This window comes from Panthera uncia, assembly GCF_023721935.1.
Source record: "Panthera uncia isolate 11264 chromosome A1 unlocalized genomic scaffold, Puncia_PCG_1.0 HiC_scaffold_17, whole genome shotgun sequence".
NCBI classification, from domain to species: Eukaryota; Metazoa; Chordata; class Mammalia; order Carnivora; family Felidae; genus Panthera; species Panthera uncia.
In genome coordinates this window covers 11,083,567-11,106,187 of record NW_026057577.1, presented here as the reverse complement: position 1 = coordinate 11,106,187, position 22,621 = coordinate 11,083,567, and the positions used below count along the sequence as shown (strand labels likewise).

General features: G+C 43.6%; 1 protein-coding gene across 1 annotated transcript in view; it reads right to left on the bottom strand.

Annotated features, from left to right (window-relative positions):
- Positions 1-20,511, bottom strand: part of LVRN (laeverin) — a 78,828-nt gene extending 58,317 nt beyond the window's left edge. Inside the window, exons 1-2 of the mRNA XM_049649067.1 lie at positions 19,380-20,511; positions 193-335 (exon numbers count right to left, since the gene is read on the bottom strand). Of these exons, the coding sequence (XP_049505024.1) occupies positions 193-335; positions 19,380-20,077 (841 nt within the window). The 5' untranslated portion in view covers positions 20,078-20,511. The remainder of the gene's footprint in view (positions 1-192; positions 336-19,379) is intronic.
- Between the last annotated feature and the right edge of the window lie 2,110 nt (positions 20,512-22,621).

The window sequence follows — 22,621 nt, the reverse complement described above, 5'->3', positions numbered from 1 at the left end:
CCCCATGTGACTGCTCTCCCTAATTATAATATGCTACCAACACACGGCCTAGAAAAGCCCTTGCTATAAAAGCTATTAAAGAGTTAAATATATATGTATGTGCGAGTATACACATATATCTGTAGGTCCATATATATGCACACTATTGTAATTAACATATTCACACATATCATGACAGGAAATCTTACTTACCTAGCTTTGGCATATTGGAAAGGGCCCCATAGCTTGGATGATGAATAATTGTAATATTAAAGGTTGCCTTTAGAGCTGGCTCATCAAAACAAGGAAAAACGCTCCTGGCAAATGTTGGCTCCATCTGAGATGCTAACAGGGCCCTGTAACACATTTGGGGGGGAAAAACCCTATTTATTTTTATTTCAAGTTAGTGGACACACACACAAAAATATTGAGGGATGATGGCTTGTAATTATATTCAGGAAGGAGCTAGAACATTTCCCCTCATCTTCCGCACTGCCTTCCAGTTAAAACACACACTCCCAAGGCTCACCGCACCTTGCAATTCTTGTAAGACCTAAAATACAAAAGACCTATTTAATTTTCAACCACAAAATACTATTTACTTCATTACATCATATGCCTTTAAAACCTTCTGCAAACAAAATAGGAACAAATATAGCAAATGTGCAATGGCAGGCTTTTGAGAACCAAGTATTTTTTTAAACTAGGATTTCTTTTTGGGGAACGGACTATTCCTTTCATCTTCCACCAAAGTGTAAGCAGTGTCTGCTGAAGAATGCATTTTTTTAAACATTTTCTTAAAGTTTATTTATTTATTTTAAGAGAGAGAGAGAAAGCTCGAATTGGGGAAGGGCAGAGAGAGAGAGAGAGAGAGAGAGAGAGAGAGAAGGAGAGAGAATCCCAGGCAGGCTCCACACTGTGAGTGCAGAGCCTGATGTGGGGCTCAAATTCACGAACCGTGAGACCATGACCTGAGCTGAAGTCAGATGCTTAAGTGACTGAGCCACCCACGCACCCCAAGAATGTCCACATTTTTATCTTTTTCTCACCTGTTCTTCTGGGTTGAAAACTTAGAAAATGTTTTATTTTGCACCCTCTTGGGGGTAAACAATACAGGTACGTGTCAAGTGGAAAAGATAATTTTTGTTTCCAGGTGGGTAGATTTATCAAATCCCTTCTGCTCCTTCCCCCCATCTCCATGGAAAATTTTTTAAAAAGTGGCATTATCTCACAGTGCACTGGTGATTTATGGAGAATAGTTTAGGGTCAAGAGTGTCCTGAGCAAATGAGGAGATGGTCAGGTTCATTCTGTGTCAATGGGGCCTAAGTCTGACAGGACATGGGGCCTAGCTAACAACTCTCCTCAGAATAAACCTGTGGAATCACTAAGACTCAGTCACCTGGGGTGGGGGTGGGGTTTGGGGTGGGGGTAGGGGGTTCCCGAGCGGCTCATTCAATTAAGCGTCTGCCTTTGGCTTAGGTCATGATCTCACAGTGCACAAGTTCGAGACCCACACTGGTCTCTCTGCTGTCAGCATGGAGCCCTCTTCAGATCCTCTGTCTCCCTCTCTCCCTGCCCCTCCCCTCCTAGCTCACTCTCTCTCTCTCTTTCTGAAAGAAAGACAGACTTAGAGACTTGGGAACCTGTTTTGGGAGGACAACTGTGGATGCTAATTCTTTTTTTTCTCCTAAGACCCTGAGACTTAGTGTCCCTGATGCATTTACTCTTACTTCAGGCCCAGCTCTTAGATAAGTAACAGGGGAATTCAACAGGGTGCCACAAGAGAGTATGGTCCCTCCGTCACCACCACCCACCTCTGGGATCCCTCCTCTACCACGATAAGGCCTCTACTCACATGAAAATTCACAGGCAACGATCAGCACGTTCAAAAGCCACCCACAGTCAGCTAACTGGATGTGTTCATCACCTCACCGTGACAAAAGTGTAATTTTCAACAAGCCTTCCCTACTTGCAGCTTCCCACTGTGTGTTGCTCTTGCTTGCATGGACTGGAAGGTGGCCTGTGAACTCTGATACCAGCCACTTTGTCTGCAGGACTCTGTTCCATCTCCTGCTAGCTGAGTAATCCTGGACAGGTCCCACATTCCTGCCGAGCCTCAGTTTCCCCATCCAGAAAGCAATGGCACTACCAACCTTTTATTGCTGTTTGAGCTTTCACATTATTACTAGCTGAATGTATCAACAAACCACCTCTGAATTCTGCTATATTCCTTGCAACCTCACAAACTGCTCTCCACGTAGATGAACTATAGAATTCAAGGAGATGGGGCGCCTGGGTGGCTCAGTTGGTTAAGCGTCTGACTTCAGCTCAGGTTATGATCTTGTGGTTCGTGAATTCGGGCTCCCCATGGGGCTCTGTGCTGACAGCTCAGAGTCCGGAGCCTGCTTCAGATTCTGTGTTTCCCTCTCTCTCTGCCCTTCTCTCACTTGAGCTCACTCTCAAAAATAAACATTAAAAAAATTTTAATATTAATTAATTTATTTTGAGAGAGAGAGCGAGCATGAGTGGTGTAGGGTCAGAGAGAGAGAATCCATGCTGTCAGTGCAGAGCCTGATATCGTGCTTGATCTCACGAACCATGAGATCATGACCTGAGCAGAAACCAAGAGCTGGGACACCTAACAAACTAAGTTACTGAGGTGCCCCCCAAAATGGATTCTAACAGGGATAAAGACATCCAACAGAATTGAAAAAGGAGCCCCTGAGGTGACCATGACTGAGTCATCTAGGATTGGGAGAAACAGCCCCCTTGGAAGTTCATGCCTGGCCTCCATGAGGCCTGTGACCCCCCTGGAATTGTAGGCCATTTTGTACTAATGGTAATAAATTAGCCTGAAAAAGTATAATGTAGAGTGAAAAAGCACAGCCAATTTTATAAAACATGCTTATCCATCTGGAAAGCCACCACATGCCTATTGTTTTTGTAATAGAAACTATAAAACATAAAGCTTGGTAACATCTCCACTGCCATGACCTCACAAATCATAGGCCTCTCAAGGAAGCTGCAAGGTCAAGAGAGAAAATCAGACTCTTCAAGGAAGTGGGAAAGTTTTAACCTTCTCAAAGGGGGCTACAGGTTCAAAAAGGCTAAGAGACATCAGCTCAGAGAGTCACCACTTTAAGCAAATAGCAAGCAAGTGCCTTCCTATTCCATGATTCAGGCCTCTTGAGAGGTGAAATAGAAGAGACTCTTGGATTTTACTCAACTATTTCCCTCCCTGGTTTTATACAAACAAACAAAAAGGGAAAAAAGTCCCTACAACACACAGCCCTTCTGGCTCGCAGTCCTAACTGCAAAGGTCAGGGCCAGCCAGCAACACACACGATCTGGTTATGCCACATCTGGGAACTCAACACTGGTATTTATTTCCCTTCTCTCTCTCTCTCTCTGCTTTGGATTCAAGCAACCCTGTAAAGATATCTTGACCTCAGAAAATAGAACCATCCACCCTCTGCTCCCTTCAAACCTCGCCGAAACATGCTATTATGGTGCCTGACAAGTCTGGGTTTAGCGCGGTCAGTTGGTGAGGGAGTTAATTTGGGACAATTTGTCCCGTAGCGGCTCAGTATTGCAAAGCCACTCTCCTGCCCTCTTGTGTGGCCAGGGAATCATGGGCTCACCACTTTCTTGTGCTAGAAGAGGGCTTAGGGGTCAAGACCACATGATATCCTTTGGGATCCATCTACTGCCATATAAAAAATATCCACTCATTCATTCCAAGTCATTGTATGAACTCTGCCTACAGCTCTAGCTAACAAGTGCTACATGACATAACTGGTCAAGGGTTAAATAAGACCGGAAAGCTCGTCTCCCCAAGTTGTTTTTACACAACAACACCCTCAGAAATCAAAATGTTTTAGTAAAGACACATATTACACCACTGGACTGTGGTTCAAGGATTGGCCCATGAATCATGTTTGTTTATTACTTGTGTCATAGGATCTTAAAGCTGAAGTTTCCACCAGGCAACAAAACACAATAGACGTGCAATCCCAGAGAGAGGTGCCAAACCACCTTATGAAAGTTTTCGGAGTAGACGGCCTTGAGGACCTGGGGCCCTTCTGGGGCCTCTGGGCTCCACCAAAAACACATGGAAGGAAGGTCAGGCAACGGAGGCCAGAGATGAGAGGAGAGATTTCTAGGTGGGGGGGAGGAGGTGGTGCGGGTTAGCCAAGCTTCTTGATCTCAGGGTGCTGGGAGGAAGGAAACCCCCTAACTGGGGTGAGCCATGGGGGAGAAGATCCCTCAGAGAGCAGAAGCAGAGAGACTCAGAGCCTGGTACCCAGCTTACTGCTGGGAAAGCCGAAACTGACCCCGGTCGGAGTTGAATTCCCACCAGTGGGAATGTAAAAGGCAAAAGGAAAGGCGTTGGAGGTGGAACCAGAAGAATACTCTTGCCTTGGGACCCACGTGAGCCCCAAGCCAGGGATTAGGAGTGTTCCTTGGAACAGCTGTGGGCCCTGAGACTCGGACTGAGCCAGGACGGGGACTGACTTGGGTTCTGTCCAACAGGGCCCACCTGCATGAAACTAGAAGAGCTTGGAGATGCACTCCTCCGTGTCTAGGGGCTGAGGAAGGGGTCACTAGTGACCACCAGAATGGAGAACTAGAGGCAGCATTCTGCAGGGTCAAGAACATTGTAGTAGAAAGGGAAACAGTGAGAAAATGACATCTCAAGGGAAAAAGGTATGTGCTAGGCCAGAGTCAGGACAAACAGCAAGAGTGCTGGCTCAGGTGAGAACTGCCCTACGTGTCACCTCTCCATGTCTCCCCCAGACCCACCGGATCTGGTCGGGGTGTAGAAGCAGCTCTCAAGATAAAGGCGGGTGGGGGGGGGGGCTAGAACCCTGAGGTGGAGAAAGGGAAGGAAGCACCACTACCCCTGACCGACTGCAGGCTTCTAACCCGAAAGCCCACCCAAGCTTGAGGGAGGGAGGGTGGAGGGAGAGAAAGGGAGATTTAACAGCTAACTCAGTTCAAAGCTTTCAAAAGCTTTGACACAGGACTGGACGCTCAAATTTTTGTATCTGGACAGTGTTTGTGACTTAGGGAATGTAGCTCATCTGTCACCTAAGAATGAGCATAAATTATGGGGCTGTTAGAGTATTTAAGCAGGAGCAGGAAAGATGATCTCTGAGACTAAATTGTAAAAGCACAGTGGGAGAAACACAGTTGCTGAACTGGGAGGTGTGCCTTTTCGATAGGCTGGTTACACTTGCTTGCAAAAGATACAGGATCTGAATCTTGGATGAGCAAAACCATCTCCCAGAGAAGACAGCTGGGCCTCGTGAGACATGTGGGCTCAACACCTCTATAGGATAACGAAATGACCTCTTTTATCTGTGACACCAGTGAGATCATGTGCTCGGTATTTGAGTTCACTGACCTTGTTTGGATACTTCTAAATTCTTTCCTAATATTGCTCAAATTTCTCTCTTGTGTGTCATTCTCTGAGGCTGGTGCCAGATTTCCTAGCATAAACAGCAACTGGAAGGATGTCTTTTCCAGTTCTTTGTTCATTCTTTCTACACCTGCACATGCTGATGGATTTTAATCACGCGGTTCTCCCCTTAACAGGTCCCAGATAAAAATCCTAATTTTCTCCAGCCATTTCACACTAGTGAGCTGCCCTCATCTCTTAATTTTCCTACTCTCATTCCCCTGAATACCTCCCTGTTCTACCTTATATTTATACAGGACATGGCATGATTGGAAATGCAACGAGTATTCTTAAAGGACACTTTGAACAACAATGGGATTACAAATTCTTTCTTTCACTGAATTTCCAAAGTGAAAGAGACCTTGGAAAGTCCCATCTCGATTTATAGATGTGGAAGCTGGCACCCCGGGGAATTTATATAACTGGTTAGACAACTAGTAAGTGGCAGGGGTCGGGGGTAGTACCGGAACGAAGGCTCCAGCTTCCCAACCTGGGGTCCTTTCCAGCTAGCTCCCTCTCCTGGGATCCTTTTAGGTGCTTTGTAGAACACCATGTAATAGAAACTATGAGCAGACCAAGATATCATGAGGAAGAACTGAGGATTAACTTTATACTTAATAACATTACCAAATCTAGAGGTGATGAGACTTCTGTAGTACCACAGGCTAGAATTAGCCTTCTGTTGAAAACAACTAAAAACTCTGATGAAATATATGAAACAACTGTTTTCAGACATTAGGTAACAGGAAGCACTGGACTGTGATTTCCAAGAGAAGAGAAACAAAAGATGTGAACTCCATAATCACCTCGCCTACCTGGATGTAATTTCTCAACTGCAGCACAAGGAAAGGGAACAAAAACAGAGTGCAGTGGTCTCGTTGAATTGAGGAGGCTATGACTGATGCTCAGGGAGACCTAGATAGCTAGAATCTTCAGGGCAGAAATCCAGAAATCTGCACAGAGTCCACATAACCCCTCCTCACCCCGAGCCTTTGGTCAAATATTAACCTGTACTTTAAGAGGTCAAGCAAAGAAAGAACAGCTACCATGGAGAGGAAAGGTGAACAATTCCTGGAGCTCACACAATGCTAGGAATTATTCCAATTCCCACAAGCCAGAGTACAGAAATTGCTAGAATAAATGGATTTTCAACAGAGACCAGGAAGGTAATGCCTGAGCAGTGAACTAAAGTAGCCTTGGAGTAAAAGCAACTTTAATTTTTTTTTAATTTATTTATTTATCTTGGTGGGGGGGGGAGTGAAAGTCGGGGAGGAGCAGAGAGAGAGAGAGAGGGAGAGAGAGAATCCCAAGCAGGCTCCAACTGCCAGCATGGACCCCAACATGGGGCTTGAACCCACAAGCCATGAGATCATGACCTGAGCCAAAATCAAGAGTCAGATGCTTAACCAACTGATCCACCTATGTGCCCCTTTAGTGACTTTAGATGACTTTAGATCCATTCTCAAAGAACTTAAACACAAGACATGGGGGATCAAACAAGGATCAAGGTCACCAAATAACTTGTACACCTATCCAAAAAAGACCAGCATTCATTAAAGCAATGTAACAAAATGTGGCATTGAGCAACATAAACTTTGAAATGTCAGGCACGCAATAAAAAATGAGAAAATGCCCAAATATTTGGAAACTAAATAGCACAGTTCTACATAACCCATGGTTCAAAGAAGAAATCAAAAGGGAAATTGCAAAGTATGTGGAACTGGATGAAAATTTTAAAAGCAACATGACAATATTTGTGGCATGCCACTAATGCAGTAGTTACTAGAAATTTTATAGCACTAAATATTTATGTTAGAGAAGAAAAAAATACCTTAAATCACTTACCTTGCACCCACCTTAAGAAAATAGAAAAAGAAAAGGAAAGGAAGCCCAAAGTAAGAAGAAGAAAGGAAATAATAAAGAATAATACATAAAGCATTGCAGTGAAAAACAAAAAAACAGTAGAGAAAATCATTGAAACAGATTAACAAAGTAGATAAATCTCAAGGCACACTGATCAAACTTACTGTCTGTCAAAAGTGGAAGAGACATTGGAAGTGGAAGAGACTTTTACCTTACAAAAAGCTGAACACCCCGTAGTATATGCCACTGGTTAGACAACTAGTAAGTAGCAGAGGTGATTTCACAACCAGCTCCCAAAAGAGAGAAGACACAAATGACCAATGTCAGGGGTGAGAGAAGTGACATCACTACAGATTCTACAGATATTAAAATAATAAGGGAATATTTTGAACATTAATTATACTTAAATTTGACAACTTTGACTAAATGGGCAAATTCCTTGAAAGACCCAAACGACCAAAGCTTGCTTATGAGGAAATAGATAACCTGAATAGCCCTCTATTCATTAAAAAAATTTAATTTGTAGTTTAAAACCATCCCACAAAAACAAACAAACAAAAAAACCCTTGAGGCCCAGGTGTCTTCATTAGTGAAATTCAACCAAAAATTTAAGCAATAATCAATGCCAATTCCATATAAATTCTTCCCCCAAAATCAAAGAAACTTCTAAATGTATTCTTTGAAGGCAGCGTTACTCTGATACCAAAACAAGGCAAAGAAAAAGAAACCCCATGAACAGGGATGCAAAAATTAAAACCAAAATTTTAGTAAATCAAATGCAACAAAATATAAAAAGGATAATACATCACAACCAAGTAGTATATATCTTGCAAATGCAATGTTAATTTATCATTAGAAAATCAAGTAATGTAATTTGCCATATTAACAGGCTAAAAAAAGAAGAACCATATGATCATCTCAATAGATGCAGATAAAGCATTTGACAAAACCTGGCACCCAATCTGATAAAAACTCTCAGAAAACTAGAAACAGAAGGGAACTTCCTCAATCTGATATAGGGAATCTATAAAGAGAAGACGATTAAGAAGGAAGAGGAGAAGGAGAAGGAGAAGGGGAAGAGGAGGTGGAAGAAGAAGAGAAAGAAGAAAAACTACAGGAAAAATTCATACTTAGCAGTGCAAGACTGAATGCTTTCAGCTTATGATAAGGAACAAAACAAGGATATCTGTACTTAACTACTTTTATCCAACATTGTATTGAGGCTCTAACCATGGAAGTAAAGCAAGGGAAAGACATAAAAGGCACTTAAAGTAACCAAAAAGTAAAACTCTCTTTATTCAAGACTATATAATCACTGATACAGAAAATTTAATGGAATTCTCAGTTTAGCTAAGCTACTCCATGGTATTGCTGCTTTGGCATCCATATTGTTTGGCCAAGCAGCCTTTAGGGGCCTTAACCTGACATTAGCCTCATACAAGTACATGCTCTAGACAACAGCCTGCAGAGTCACAGGTAAATACAAGCTCCTGATGTGACTCCTGATATACCTTGTGATAAAGCCTTCCCCACCTGCAGGGCCATCCCTGCAAAGCTTAACAAAACCTCACTCTTTTTCAGTTGAATTACACAATCTGGCCATGGACTAAGAACCCCAAAGCACTCTGGCCATGAACCCTAATAAAGGCAGGTGCCCCAGCTCCTGTTGTTCTACCTATACCTTGCCTTGATCTCCCCATGTGACCCCTCATGGTGTGCCAAGTACTTCCTCCAGAGCCTAGGAATAAACTTCTCCATTTCAATTCCTTTGCGGTCTTTCGTTGAACCTTGGCTCACTATCTAACACCCCAAGGCTATGTAACATGTTAATTTAACAAAGTCAAAACAGGAATTAACAAAAAAGCTGCTAAAGCTAAGAAGTGAGTTTAGTAAGGTGACAGCATAGAAAATCAATACACAAAAATTAACTAACAACAAACAATTGGAAATTGGAATTTTTTTAAATACCATTTATAATATGTTTAAAATATAAAATAGGGAAAATTTGATAAGGCATGTGCGAGATATGTACAGTTAAAGCTATAAAACCTTGCCAAGGGACATTGAAGAGGACCACAAATAAATAGGGAGATATATCATATTCATGGGTTAGAAGACTCAATATTTTAAAATTTGAATTCTCCCCCATTGCTTTATAGATTCAGCACAATCTCAACCAAGATTTCAGCAGATGTTTTTGTTGGTAGAAAATGACAAGCTAATTCTAAAATTCATATGAAAACACAAAGGATCTAGAATAGCCTAAACAACTTTTAAAAAGAAAACAAAGTTGGTGATAAATATTATCAGGTTTCAAGATTTATTATAAAGCTTTAGCAATCAAGACACTGTGGAATTGGCATAAAGATATACAAATAAACCAATGAAGTAGAAGAGGAAATTCAAAAATACACCCTCCTACATATGGACAATTGATGTTTTACAAGGTATAGAGACAATTCAAAGAAGAAACAGTAGACTCTTCGGCAAATCGTATCAAAACCATTCAATATCTGTATGCAAAAAATTTAAAAATGACCTTCAATCCATATCTCATATCATATACCAAAACTAACTCAGGGGTGCCTGAGTGCTCAGTCAGTTAAGTGTCCAACTCTGGCTCAGGTCATGATCTCATGGCTCGTGGGTTCAAGCCCTGCATTGGCCCTCTTGCTGTCAGCACAGAGTCTACTTCAGACCCTCTGTTCCCCTCTCTCTTTCTGGCCTCCACTTGTGCTCTCTCTCTCTCTCTCTCTCTCTCTCAAAAATAAACATTTTTAAAAATTACCTCAAAATGGATCATAGGTGTAACTACAAAACCTAAAACTATGCAACTTGTAATAAAAGGCATAGGAGAAATTTTTTGTGAACTTTGTGTAGACAATGCTTTTTTAGATACAATGCTAAAAGGCTGATACATAAAAGAAAAAAAATGACAAATTGGACTTTATCAAGATGGAAAACTTTTGCTTTCAAAGATGCTATTAAGAAAATAAAAACACAAACCACAGACTGAGAAAATATTTGCAAATTATATGTTTGAGAAAAGACCCTTTAAAAATTCAACAATAACAAAACAACAAAAATGGACAAAAGATTTTAACAGACATTTTGCTAAGATACGTGGATGACAAATAAGTACAGGAAATGATGCACATTATTAGTTATTAGGGAAATACAAATTAAAACTGCAGTGAGAGTCACCTATTCGAATGGCTAAAATGAGAAAGTCTGCTGGCAATACCAAGTGTTGATGAAGATAAACAACTAGAATTCTCCTATAGTATTGATGAAAATGTAAAATAGTAAAAATATTTGGAAAATAATTTTATAATTTTTTAAGAAATTAAACACCTACCTACTGTATTTTCCAGTCATCCACTCCACTAGTTATTTACTGAAAAAAAAAAGGAATTCACACAAAGAATTCATACACAGACTGATACATGAATACTTCTCAAATCTTTGTGTATAATAGCCCAAGGAATCTACAAAAAAAAATTCCTAGACCTAGTAAGTGAGATGAGCAAGTCATAGGATATCAAAACAAACATACAAAATTCAGTATTTCTAGAGAGTAGCAACAATCATATGAAGACTCAAATTAAAAATACAATACCATTTACAATTGTTCAAATAAAATTAAGTGCTTAGGGGTTAGATACGGTTTGAATTGCCCAATTTGACCTTGGATTAGGAAACCCAAAGCACTCTACCCATGGGTAGAGTATAGGACTTGTATGGTGAAAACAATAAAATGCTTATGAAATAAATCAAAGATCTAAACAATGTACATACATACTATGTTCATGGACTGGCAGATTGAACATAGTAAAGAAAGGGAGAATAGGAGTAGAAGACAAAAATAGGAGCAAAGAGCAATGGCAATTAAAAAAAACAATAATGCACATGATAAATATTAATTCAACTATATTAATACCAAAATCAGAGTGGTGCCTGGGTGGCTCAGTCCATTAAACATCCAACTCTGGCTCAGGCCATGATCTCATGGTTCGTGGTTTGAGCCCTGTGTTGTGCTGACACCTCAGAGCCTGGAGTTTGCTTTGGATTTTGTGTCTCCCCCCCCCCCACCCTGCTCCTCCCCTGCTCACACTCTGTCTCTCTCTCTCAAAAATAAGTAAACATTAAAAAAAAACCAAGATCAGAAATGAAAAGGGAGACATCCGTACAGATCCCATGAACATTAAAAGGATAATAAGTACTATGAACAGCTCTATGTTCATAGATTTGGTAACCTAGATGAAATGGACCAATTCCCTAAAAGACATAATCTTCCAAAACACATAGGAAGACACAATCTGAATAAGCCTATATCTATTTTAAAAATTGAATCAATAATTAATAACCTTCCAAAAAAGAAAGCACCAGGCCCAGATGGGTTCACTGGTGAATTCTACCAAATATTTAAGGAAGAAATGATAACAATTATCTACAATTTCTTTCAGAGGATAGAAGCAAATACTTCCTAACACATCCTGTGAGGACAGCATTACCCCAATATCAAAACAAACACATTACAAAAAATGAAAATTATTGACCAACATCTCTCATGAACACAGATGCAAAAATTCTCAACAAAATATTAGCAAATTGAATACAACAATGTATAAAAAGAATTGTATACCACAACCAAGTGGGATTTATCTCAGGTATACAAGACTGGTTCAACATTTGAAAAATAATTAGTGTAATCTATCATATCAAGAGAGTAAATAAGAAAAAAAATCACATGATCTGATTAATAGATGCAGGACAAGCATTTGCCAAAATCCAACATCCATTCATGGTTTAAAAAAAAAAACACTCTCAGTAAAATGGGAACAGAAGGGAACTTACTCATCCTGAATTAAAGATTGCAAAAAATCTACAGCTAACTTCACACTTACTGGTGAGAGCTGAAGGCTTTCCCATTCAGGTCAAGTACAAGGCAAGGATGTGCCCTCTTACCATTCTTCATCATTGTGCTGGAAGTCCTTACTAATGCAGTAAGTTGGGAAAAAGAAATAAATGGTATATAGATTGGGAGGGAAGAAACAAAACAGTCTTTAGTCATAGATGACATGACTGTCTATGTAGAAACTCCAAAAGAATTGACAAAGAAACTCCTGAAACTCATAAGCAATTATAGCAAGGTTGCAGTATACAAGACTAATACACAAAAGCCAATTGCTTTCCTACCTGCCAACAATTAAGTGAAATTTGAAATTAAAAACAGAATGCCATTTATATTAGTACTCCCCCAAAAAATGAAATACTTAGGTATCTAACAAAATATATGCAAGATCTATACAAGGAAAAATAGAAAGCTTTGAAGAATGAAATTTTAAAAAGAACTAAATAAATGGGGAAAGATTCCATGTTCATAGATAGGATGACTCATATTATCAAGATGTCAGTTCTTACCAAATTAGTCTATAGATTCAATGCAATCACAACGAAAATCCTAGCAAGCTAAACTTGTGAATATCAATAAGCCAATTCTAAAATTTATATGGAGAGGTAAAAGACCCGGAATAGCCAACACAATATTGAAGGAGAAGAACAATGTTGGAAGATTGACACTATCTGACTTTAAGACTTACCAGAAAGCTACGGTAATCTAGAGTGTGATATTGCTGAAAGAACAGACAAATGGATCAATGAAGAATAGCCCAGAAATAAACCCAAATACAGCCAACTGATCTTTGACAAAGGAGCAAAGGCAATGCAATGGAGCAGTGACAGTCTCTTCAACAAATGTTTCTGGAATACTAGACATTCACATGCAAAAAAATTGAATGTAGACACAAAACCTTACACCCTTCACAAAAATTAAGCTCATAAAGGGTCAAATTAACTCACAATGGGCCACTTTAAAATGTAAATGCAAAAACACAAAACTCCTACAAGGTAACACAGGAGAAAACCTATATGACCTTGAGTATGCTGATGTCTTTTTAGATACTACACTAAAGACATGATCCATGACAGAAATAATGGATAAGGGGGATTTCTTTAAAATTAAAGACTTCTGGGGTGCCCAGGTAACACAGTCAGTTAAGCTCTTGATCTCTGCTCAGGTCACGATCTCACGGTTTGTGGGTTTGAGCCCTGCATCAGGCTCTGCACTGGTGGTGCAGTGTCTGCCTGGGATTTTGTCTTTCCTTCTCTCGGCCCTCCCCCACTTGGGTTCTCTCTCTCTCTCTCTCTCTCTCAAAATAAATAAATAAACATAATAAAAAATTTTAATTAAAAACTTCTGCTCTGCAAAAGACATATAAAGAGAATGAGAAGACAAGCCACAGACCAGGAGAATATATTTGCAAAAGACATATCTGATAAAGGATGGTTACCTAAAATATGCAAAGAACTCTTACAACACACAATAAGAAAACAAACAACTCAATTTAAAAATGGGCCAAAACCCCAACAAACAACTCACCGAAGAAATTATACACATGACAAATAAGCACATTAAAAGGTGCTCCACATCATACGTCATCAGGGAAATGCAAATTAAAACAACAACGAGATACCACTATCGACTTATCAGAATGGCCAAAATCCAGAACGCTGACACCACCAAATGCTGGTGAGGATATGGAGTAACAAGCACTCTCATCCATTGTTGGTGGGAACATAAAACGGTGCAGCCACTTTGAAAGACAGTTTCGTGGCTTCTTGTACAACTAAGCACAGTCTTATCATATGACTCAGCAATTATGCTCATTGGTATTTAACTAAAGAAAATCACCCGAAAGTTTTTGTCTACACAAGAATCTGCACAAAGAGTTGAGAGCAACTTTTTCAGAATCACCAAAACCTGAAGCAACGAAGATAGTTTTCAGTAGGTGAATGCATAAATAAACAATGGTATACCCAGACAATAGAATATTATTCAGTGCTGAAAAGAAATGAACTATCAAGACATGAAGAGACATGAAGGAATCTCAAATGCATATTGCATAATATGATTCCAAATATAAGACATTCTAGAAAAGGCAATATGATGAAGACAAGAAGATCAGTGATGGGGGCAAGGGATGAACAGGCAGATAACAGAGAATTTTTAGGTCAGTTAAAGTACTCTGTATGATATTATAACGATATATGTCATTACACACTTGTCCAAACAGATAAATGCATGACAGCAAGAGTGAACCCTACGGTAAACTATGGACTCTGGGTGATTATGGTATGCCAATATAGCTTCACCTTTGGTTAAAAAAAATATATCATTCTGGTGGGTGGTATTGATAATGGGGGAGGCCATGTAGGTGTAGGTGCAGGGGCTATATGGGAAATCTCCGTACCTCCAATTTTGTTGTAAACCTAAAATTGCTCTAAAACAAAAGCCTTTTTAAGAAAGCATCCTTAGCCATGATACAAAAGCCTGGTCTATTTAAACAATTGATAAATCGGAAAAAAATAATAATAAAGAAATAAAGAAATAACTGATAAATCGGACTTCATTTAATGAAAAATTTTTGCTCCCTGGAGATGATTATTATCATTACTATTATTTTAAAGTTTTATTTATTTAAGTAATCTCTACATCCAACATGGGGCTCACGGCCCCGAGATTAAGAGTTGCATCCTTTTTTAGGGGCACGTAGGTGGCTCAGTTGACTAAGTGTTTGACTTGGGCCCAGGTCATGATCTCACAGTTCATGAGTTCTCTGCTGTCAGCACAGAGCCTACTTCGGATCCTGTGTTCCCCTCCGTCTGCTCCTCCTCTGCTCGAGTGCTCTCTCTCTCAAGAATAAACAAAGAGTTGCATCCTTTTATAACTGAGTCAGCCAGGTGTTCCTGGAAGACCTTATTAAGATGAAAAAAACAAGCTACAGACCAGGAGAACCCATTTGTAAACCACATATCTCACAACAGACTCAGATCTAGAATGTATAAAGAACTCTCAGAACTCAAAAGTAAACAAACAAACAATTCAATTAGAAAATGGGCAAAAGACATGAGGAGACATTTCATCAAAGGTGATATACAGATGCCAAGTAAGCATGAGAAAAAGCTGAATATCATGAGCCGTTGGGGAAATGCAAATTAAAACCACAATGAGGTATCACTACATACTCATCATGACAGCTAAAATAAAAAATAAAAACAGTGGTAAAAGCAAATGGTGGCTAAGCGGCAGAGAAACTATCATTCATACATTGTTGGTGGGAATGTAAATGGTACACTTTGGGAAGCAAGTTAGCAGTTTCTTGAAAACTACATGTGAAACAACAGTATGACCCACCAATCGCGGAATCTGGGTGTTGATTCCAGAAAGATGAAAACTTGTGTTTGTCCAAAAACGTATACAAAATTGCTCATGGAAGCTTTGTTTGTAATAGGCAAACCTGGAAACAACCAAAATGTCCCCATGTAACAACTTCTCCCTGCCCCTGCCAGCTCCTAGCAACCTACATTCTACTTTCCGTCTCTGAATTTAACTACTCTAGGCACTTATACAATGCCCTCAAGGTTCATCTATGCTGTAGCATAGGTCAGAATCTCCTTCCTTTTTAAGGTGGAATAATACTCCCTTTTACGTATATACCGCCTTTTGTTCATCCATCCATCCATTGATGGGCATGCATTGCTTCCACCTGGTGGCCGTTTTGACTAATGTTGCTCTGAACATGTGTACGGATCTGGAATTTCTGAAGGTGTGCCCCAGGACTCTGTTTCATAAACTCCTCTGGTGACTCTAATATACTTTATTTATTTTTTAAATATGCTTTATTCTTATAATTTTTTTTAATGTTTATTTATTTTGAGAGAGAGACAGAGTACAAGAGGGGGATGGGGCAGAGAGACAGGGAGACACAGAATCGGAAGCAGGCTCCAGGCTCTGAGCTGTCAGCACAGAGCCCAACGCGGGGCTTGAACTCATGAACTTCGAGATCATGACCTGAGCCAAAGTCCAACACTCAACCAACTGAGCCACCTGGGCGCCCCTCTAATATACTTTAAAAGTTTGTGAACCACTGCTCTAATTCAGGATTTCCTCACGTGTAGATGGGCAAGGATTTGGGGTAACCCTCACACACTATTATAGAGATCTGACTCACACACGAGAATGTCAGTCTTTTTCAAATTTTATGAATCATTCTGGTAAGATCAAAAGAAAAACCTTGGTTTGGTATTATTTCTCTTGAACACCTAGTTCCAATTTCCCTTTTTAAGAAAGAGAGAGCAGCCCGTGGATTCAGAGGCATCGGATTCTTCAGCAGACAATAAAAGCAGGGAGAACTCAGTGACATTGTTTTTCATTGTATTGGTCAGTTGCATGACTATAAATTCCAAATGGTTTCTGACTTATGATAATAATGTAGCGTTGCTTTTTAATGAATCTACTTATTATTTTTGTTTAAACTGAGCGATTTTTTTAAGCAAAAAAATATGGCCAGAGGTGTGTGAATAGGGCAAAACCTTGGGTAGCGACATGCCAGAGAATCAAGTCTGGGAAACACCGCTTCAAGGAACATTAACATTTGGAGTTTGCTCTCAACGTTTGGCACATGGAATGAGGAGAGCACCACACACTCACACACAGAAGCACACATCTAAGGCACTCGGTGGATGGCTCCTACATGCAGACATGGGATGGCACCTGCCACGTGCAGAAAGGCAGAGAAGCTTCCCCAGCAACCTCTTAAGCCAGAAAATCTTCACCCAAGCCTTAGAAGTGTGAGACGGCGATGCTCTTTGCACTTTCTGGAAGGGTTTTCTTTTTCTCTTCCCTTAGTGTTGAGTAGTAAAATTATTTAAAGGCTTCAGCCTGTCCAGACTGTGATACGGGGTCACCAAACAAGAGAGGCAAACATGTTCAACCACTGGCAGCTGGGATTAGAAACCCCAGCTGGGATTAGGCAGTTTGTGCCCCAGGTGGGGGCCCTCTTCTTCTTCGACTCAGATCTACCCAGAACGTGGCAGGTTTCTAGCTTAGGTGACAAGAAGCTGCCCCTAACAGTTACACTGTGAGCTAACGACAGTAGCTGCCACTGCATGGACTGTGTGCCTGGCACCGACCTCTCTCTCATTAATTCTCACAACGCCCTAAAAGCTGACACTCAGCTCCATTCCGTGAATGAGGCAATGAGCTCAGAGACATGAAGAGACCGACTCAAGGCACACAGCTCAGACTCGGGCCTGCCGGGCTTCCAAAATCTGCTTCACCATAAGTCATCATTTTGTCCAAGTTCTTTGCGACCTTGGCTTACTGCTCCACTGGCCGTTTGCTTTCCCTTGCGGTTTGCAAAGCAGAGACCCAGGAGAACAACTCCTGAGCAACAGCCCCTTCAAGATGCCACAGTTTTGGAACTCTACATCGGTCTACGAACATCTGTGGGACTTGATTAGGATTTCTGCTTGTTTGAATTTTCATGTTCTCAAAATATGGTTTCTAGTTACCACTCAAGTTGGCCACACGATGGAAAGATGGAAAGGGGCCTTTCGTTTCCCATATTTCTAGGGCAGTTCATCCAGGCGGTGGCCTTATTAGGAAAAAGGAAAAGATGGGTTAGCAGATGAAGATTTACTGGCTGACAGCAGAAAATACTGTCAGGTGTATGTGCAGTGGTCCCTTGTGTGTGTGTGTGTGTTTCCTCTAAAAATCTTGCATTCTGAAATACACATACAGTCACTTTAAAAGGTTTCTGGTGTCCGTAAGTCCTGTGACACATCATCCCAATGAGAAAGTTTCCAAAACTCTTTTTCAAGCACTGGTGCATTTTTGAAAGAAAACAAACAAACAAACAAACCAAGCATACAGTCCTTAAAAACAAAAGTTACAGATTACACATCCGCTAAGGCAGCTTATTAAACTTATTTTAAAACCCCTGGCGTTTTGAAAACAGGGCAGGAGATGATTTAGGGGGTAATTTACTAGGTTCCTCTCCCCCAGAGAACATCTGAGAACATTTTCTCTAATAATAAAAGGCAAAGTACATGCAGTTGTGTAAACCGCAAATGCCCCACCAGTGCGTGAGTGAAGAAGCTCGCCAGCCTAGAGAAAGACCTTTCTGGTGTCTTCCGCAGAAACGATTTCCCCAGCGCTCTCCTGAGTTCAGTAGCGTGATCTCAGGGCGTGGAAGAGGCAATTCTTGCGCTGGAAACATTCCGTGTGGAAGACATTATCCCAAATGAGTGTAAAGAGAACACATGTAAGCGGCGTGAGCTTGCAAACTCAGAGGGGAGGTCTCTTGTCACCGCTGTTAGTACTCCCCCCACCCCCACCCCCACGCCCAGCGGAAGCAGCGTCCCGAGAGCTGTTCAAAAAGCTTGGGAGGGGTGGGGGTGCTGCTGCTCATCCGCAAAACAAGACGCCTTCCCCAGGCAGGGGGTGGGGGGGGATGAATTAAAGGGGATTCTTAAATTTGGGAGAACCCTCAGCAAAAGAAATAAAAAATGAGAAGAGCACCGACGTGAGTCTGCCTGTTGCAAGAGTAGCATCTACGGAGCGCCCAGGGGAAAGGCAGAGTAGGGAGCTGAGCGCGGAGGGGCGCTGGGGGAGGGAACTTCGGCGAGCGTGTGGGTGCGGCAGCCCCAGGCTTCTCCACCTCTAACCCCCAGAAATCCCCCCGGTGGTCTCGTTAAAACGCAGAGTCTGATCCCTTTGATCGAGGTGGGGCGGGGGGAGATCTGCATTTCGGACGAGCTCCCAGATATTACAGCGACCGCCGGCCCGAGGACCAAACTGAATAGCAAGGGATTTATTTGCCCCCTGTGGTGAAACAAGCCCTCCGGGGTTAGAGCAGAAGCGGGGCTTTCTGAAGCCTTCGATCAACCTCTAGGGTAGTAGCGACCTTAGAAAAGCAAGGACAGAAACAAACTGGACGGGCAGGGATGGGGCTGAAAACTGGCCAGAGGCAGGACCACGGTCCGAGAGGCTTTATGACAAGCAGGGTCTCTGCAGGGCAGCGGGGGGTGGAGGCGCTCGCCTTTTGGCTCTGCAAGCAAGCGTCGCGAGGGGTGGGGGCTTTGCGGGGAAGCGCAGGAGACGCGCACTGGGACGCAGGTAGCAGCGGGACTCCCAGCTAGAGCGGGGGACCGGGGCCCGCCTGTCCTTACCTGCGCTCGCCTTGGTCCGTGTAGATGCTGAAGAAGAGCCCCTCCCTGAGGTCCCGGTACACCAGGCCCGAGAAACTGAGATGCAGCTCATACCGGCTCCCGGGCTGCAGGGTCGCGCCGAGCTCCAGGACCATATACTGCATGTCGAAAGCGAACCACACGTCGTCCACGGGCACGCGACCCACCGCGCCGTCTCGGGGGCCAGAGGACAGAGGACCCCGCACCTCGGCGCTCTCGCAGTCCAGGAAGAGGCTGTGCAGCAGCAGCCGCGCGGTGGCCGCGGTGCAGCGCACGGTGATGTTCACGCGGCCGGTGAAGCTCAACGTCGGAGACTGGAACTCGTTCGGACGCAGCCGGGGCCACAGCTCCAGCTCATAGTGCAGCGGCACGAGCCAGGGCGGCAGGCGCAGCTGGTCCCAGGGGCCCGGGGGTCGCCAGTGGCCCGGGGTGGCCGTACCCGCCGGTTCACGAGTGGGGCGGGGCGGCCAGGTGGGCAGCTGCTCCTCCTGCGTGCCGCGCGGCGAGGACGCGGCGTCCGGGACCCCGCTGTGATGGAGGTCGGACGGCTGGACGCGCGCGCAGCGGCCGTACAGGGCGGCGAGCACCGCCAGCGCCAGCAGGAGCGCGGCGGCCAGCGCGGCCAGCAGCAGGGCTACCGCGCGGCTCACGTAGAAGCCAGAGCTGGAAGGGGGCCCCATGGCAGGGGCCGGGGCGAGGGCCGGGCGACAGCCGGGAGACCTCGGCGGCTCAAATCGTGGCCCGGGTGCTCAGTGATGGGACCCCCTTCGCTCTTCTTCTCTGTACCGTCCCGCCTCCTCCTCCGCGAGGAGCTGAGGAGACAGGAGCGAACGGTTGGGACCACGGCTTCCCCCTCCCAGCTAATCAGATCCAGGTCCCTGCCCACCCACCCCCGCCCCGCCGGAGCCTGGGGAAGAGGCGGATCCCGCGCACCGCAGCACGCGCCCCTTTGGGTCCAAGGGAAAAGACCTCGCACAAGAGGCTTCCAGAGTCGACGCGCGAAAGGGACGGTCGGACCACACTCGAACTTAGACACTTCCGACGAGGATGTTTGGATTCATGGGATTTGTTAGATGCGCCCCAGTGCGGTCTCAGGTGTTGTCGGAAAAGAGACAAGTGCAGGGCCCACGCTGCTCCTTGACTGCCGGACGGTCTGCGGACAGCACACCTGCTGGCCACCAGCTGGGGAAGCGAGGGCTAGGGGTTGGGTGAGGGGCTTAAGGATCAGAACTTTTAGAGACGCACTCTGAAATGACCCTCAGAAGGACATCCACGCCATCAGAACTAACTCCCGGAGCCAAACCGTTGGCCCTACATTCGCCTCCTGAATACGCTCCGGACTCACGCTGCCCAGGCAGAGAGTGCGAAGATGGAGACAAGGCCAGGAGTCCCCGAGCCTTTCCGAGCTGGCGAGGCGGGGCTGGAGGAGGGGCCGACCGAAAGGCAAGGGGAGTTCCTCCGGGGCTGCGAGGTGGAGAGGGGTCGTCCATGGGAAAGGGGACGTTCTGATTTCCAAACCGGTCCGTTTCAAGCCATAGTAGTGCGGCCAGCCTTTCCACTCGGAAACTGCCGGGGCGGGACCCGTGTCCCAGGCGGTGCCCCAGTCGGTGAGATCTTTGGCTTGCTGGGCATCTGTTTGCTATTTAGCCCGTGCTGCAGGGAGAGTTCCCCGGCCTGGGAGCGGAGCTCCGAGTCTGCAAGCACGCGCTCGCGTGCATTGCGAATGGGGTTGCGCGTACTCCGGAGGCACTGGGGGAGGCGAGAGGGTGGTTAAAAATTCTCTTGCTGGCTGAAGATTTACTTGAGCGCATCCCATCTTCAGACTTTCAGAACTCAGAGAAATTTTCCATCTCTGCCAGAAAACAGTCTTCACGCTCCTGCTAGGTCCCATCCAAGGAGGAAACCCCTCCACCTGAGTTCAGAGGTGGGGTAAACCAAGGTGATTCCCCTGGCAAATTGACCTTCCCAATGAAATTAATCACGTTAAAAATAAACTTCCGGAACGGGACAGGGCGGAAGAAGGAAACTTCGACACCAAGCTCACACAGATGGTTGTGCTGTAATCTGTAGACAGACCCGTGTCCTGATTACAGGTTTGACCTGCTTTCTTCAGCAATGAAATGATCATATTTTTTTTAATTTTTTTTAACGTTTATTTATTTTTGAGAGAGAGACAGAGCATGAATGGGGGAGGGTCAGAGAGAGGGAGACACAGAATCTGAAACAGGCTCCAGGCTCTGAGAGGTCAGCACAGAGCCGGAGGCGGGGCTCTAACTCACAGACTGTGAGCTCATGACCTGAGCCGAAGTCGGACACTTAACTGACTGAGCCACCCAGGCGCCCCTAAACGATCATATTTGAAAATAATGGTGGGGTGGCCACCTTCCAGAAGGTCCTGGGTAGAGCTGAGGGAGAAACAGCTCCTTCTGTTGGAACTGTGCGCTACTGAGCTAGTGGGGTGTCCCAGATGTAGAGCTAATAATTGTCCTCACCACCCACAGGACAATTTCTTGAAGGATTCCAGACTCCCAAGGAAATGTTAAAGAGATAAAAGGAGTCATTAACTGAGTTACTTCAAATTCATATTAGAGGTGTTCCTCCCCTCAGTTTGTCATTAAACAAATAGAAATTGGCCACCACACAGACTCAAAGTAATAAAATGGCACCAAATGATTCTGAGAAATCGTTCATGTCACTCAAAAGTTGCTAAATAACACACTAGCTGAGTCATGCTTATGTCAATTACTTAAAAACTGGAGAATATTATTACATGAAATTTCTGACACTTCAGGGAAAGAATAGTTCTGGGAAATAGACCATTTGCCAGGAATACATTCACTAAAAATTCTAACAAAATTCTTTTTTTTTTTTTTTTTTCAAGTAGGCGTCACGACCAGCACCAAACCCCAAGGCGGGGCTTGAATTCATGACCCTGAGATCAGGACCTGAGCTGAGATCAAGAGACCCATGCTTAACAGACCGAACCACCGAGGTGCCCCTAAAAACAAACAAATAACTTAAGGAGATGCTCAGAAAATCCACTCACTATTCAGACCAGCTAAAAGCAGTGATTCTCAACTGGAGGTGCTTTTGCTGACTCTCTCCTGGACATTTGACAATTTTTGGAGACTTTCGATTGTCACAGCTTTGAAGGGTGGGCGGGGGTGGGGGATTGGGGGAGCGAGTTCTATTGGCATCTAGTGGGTAGAGGTCCAGGCTTTTAT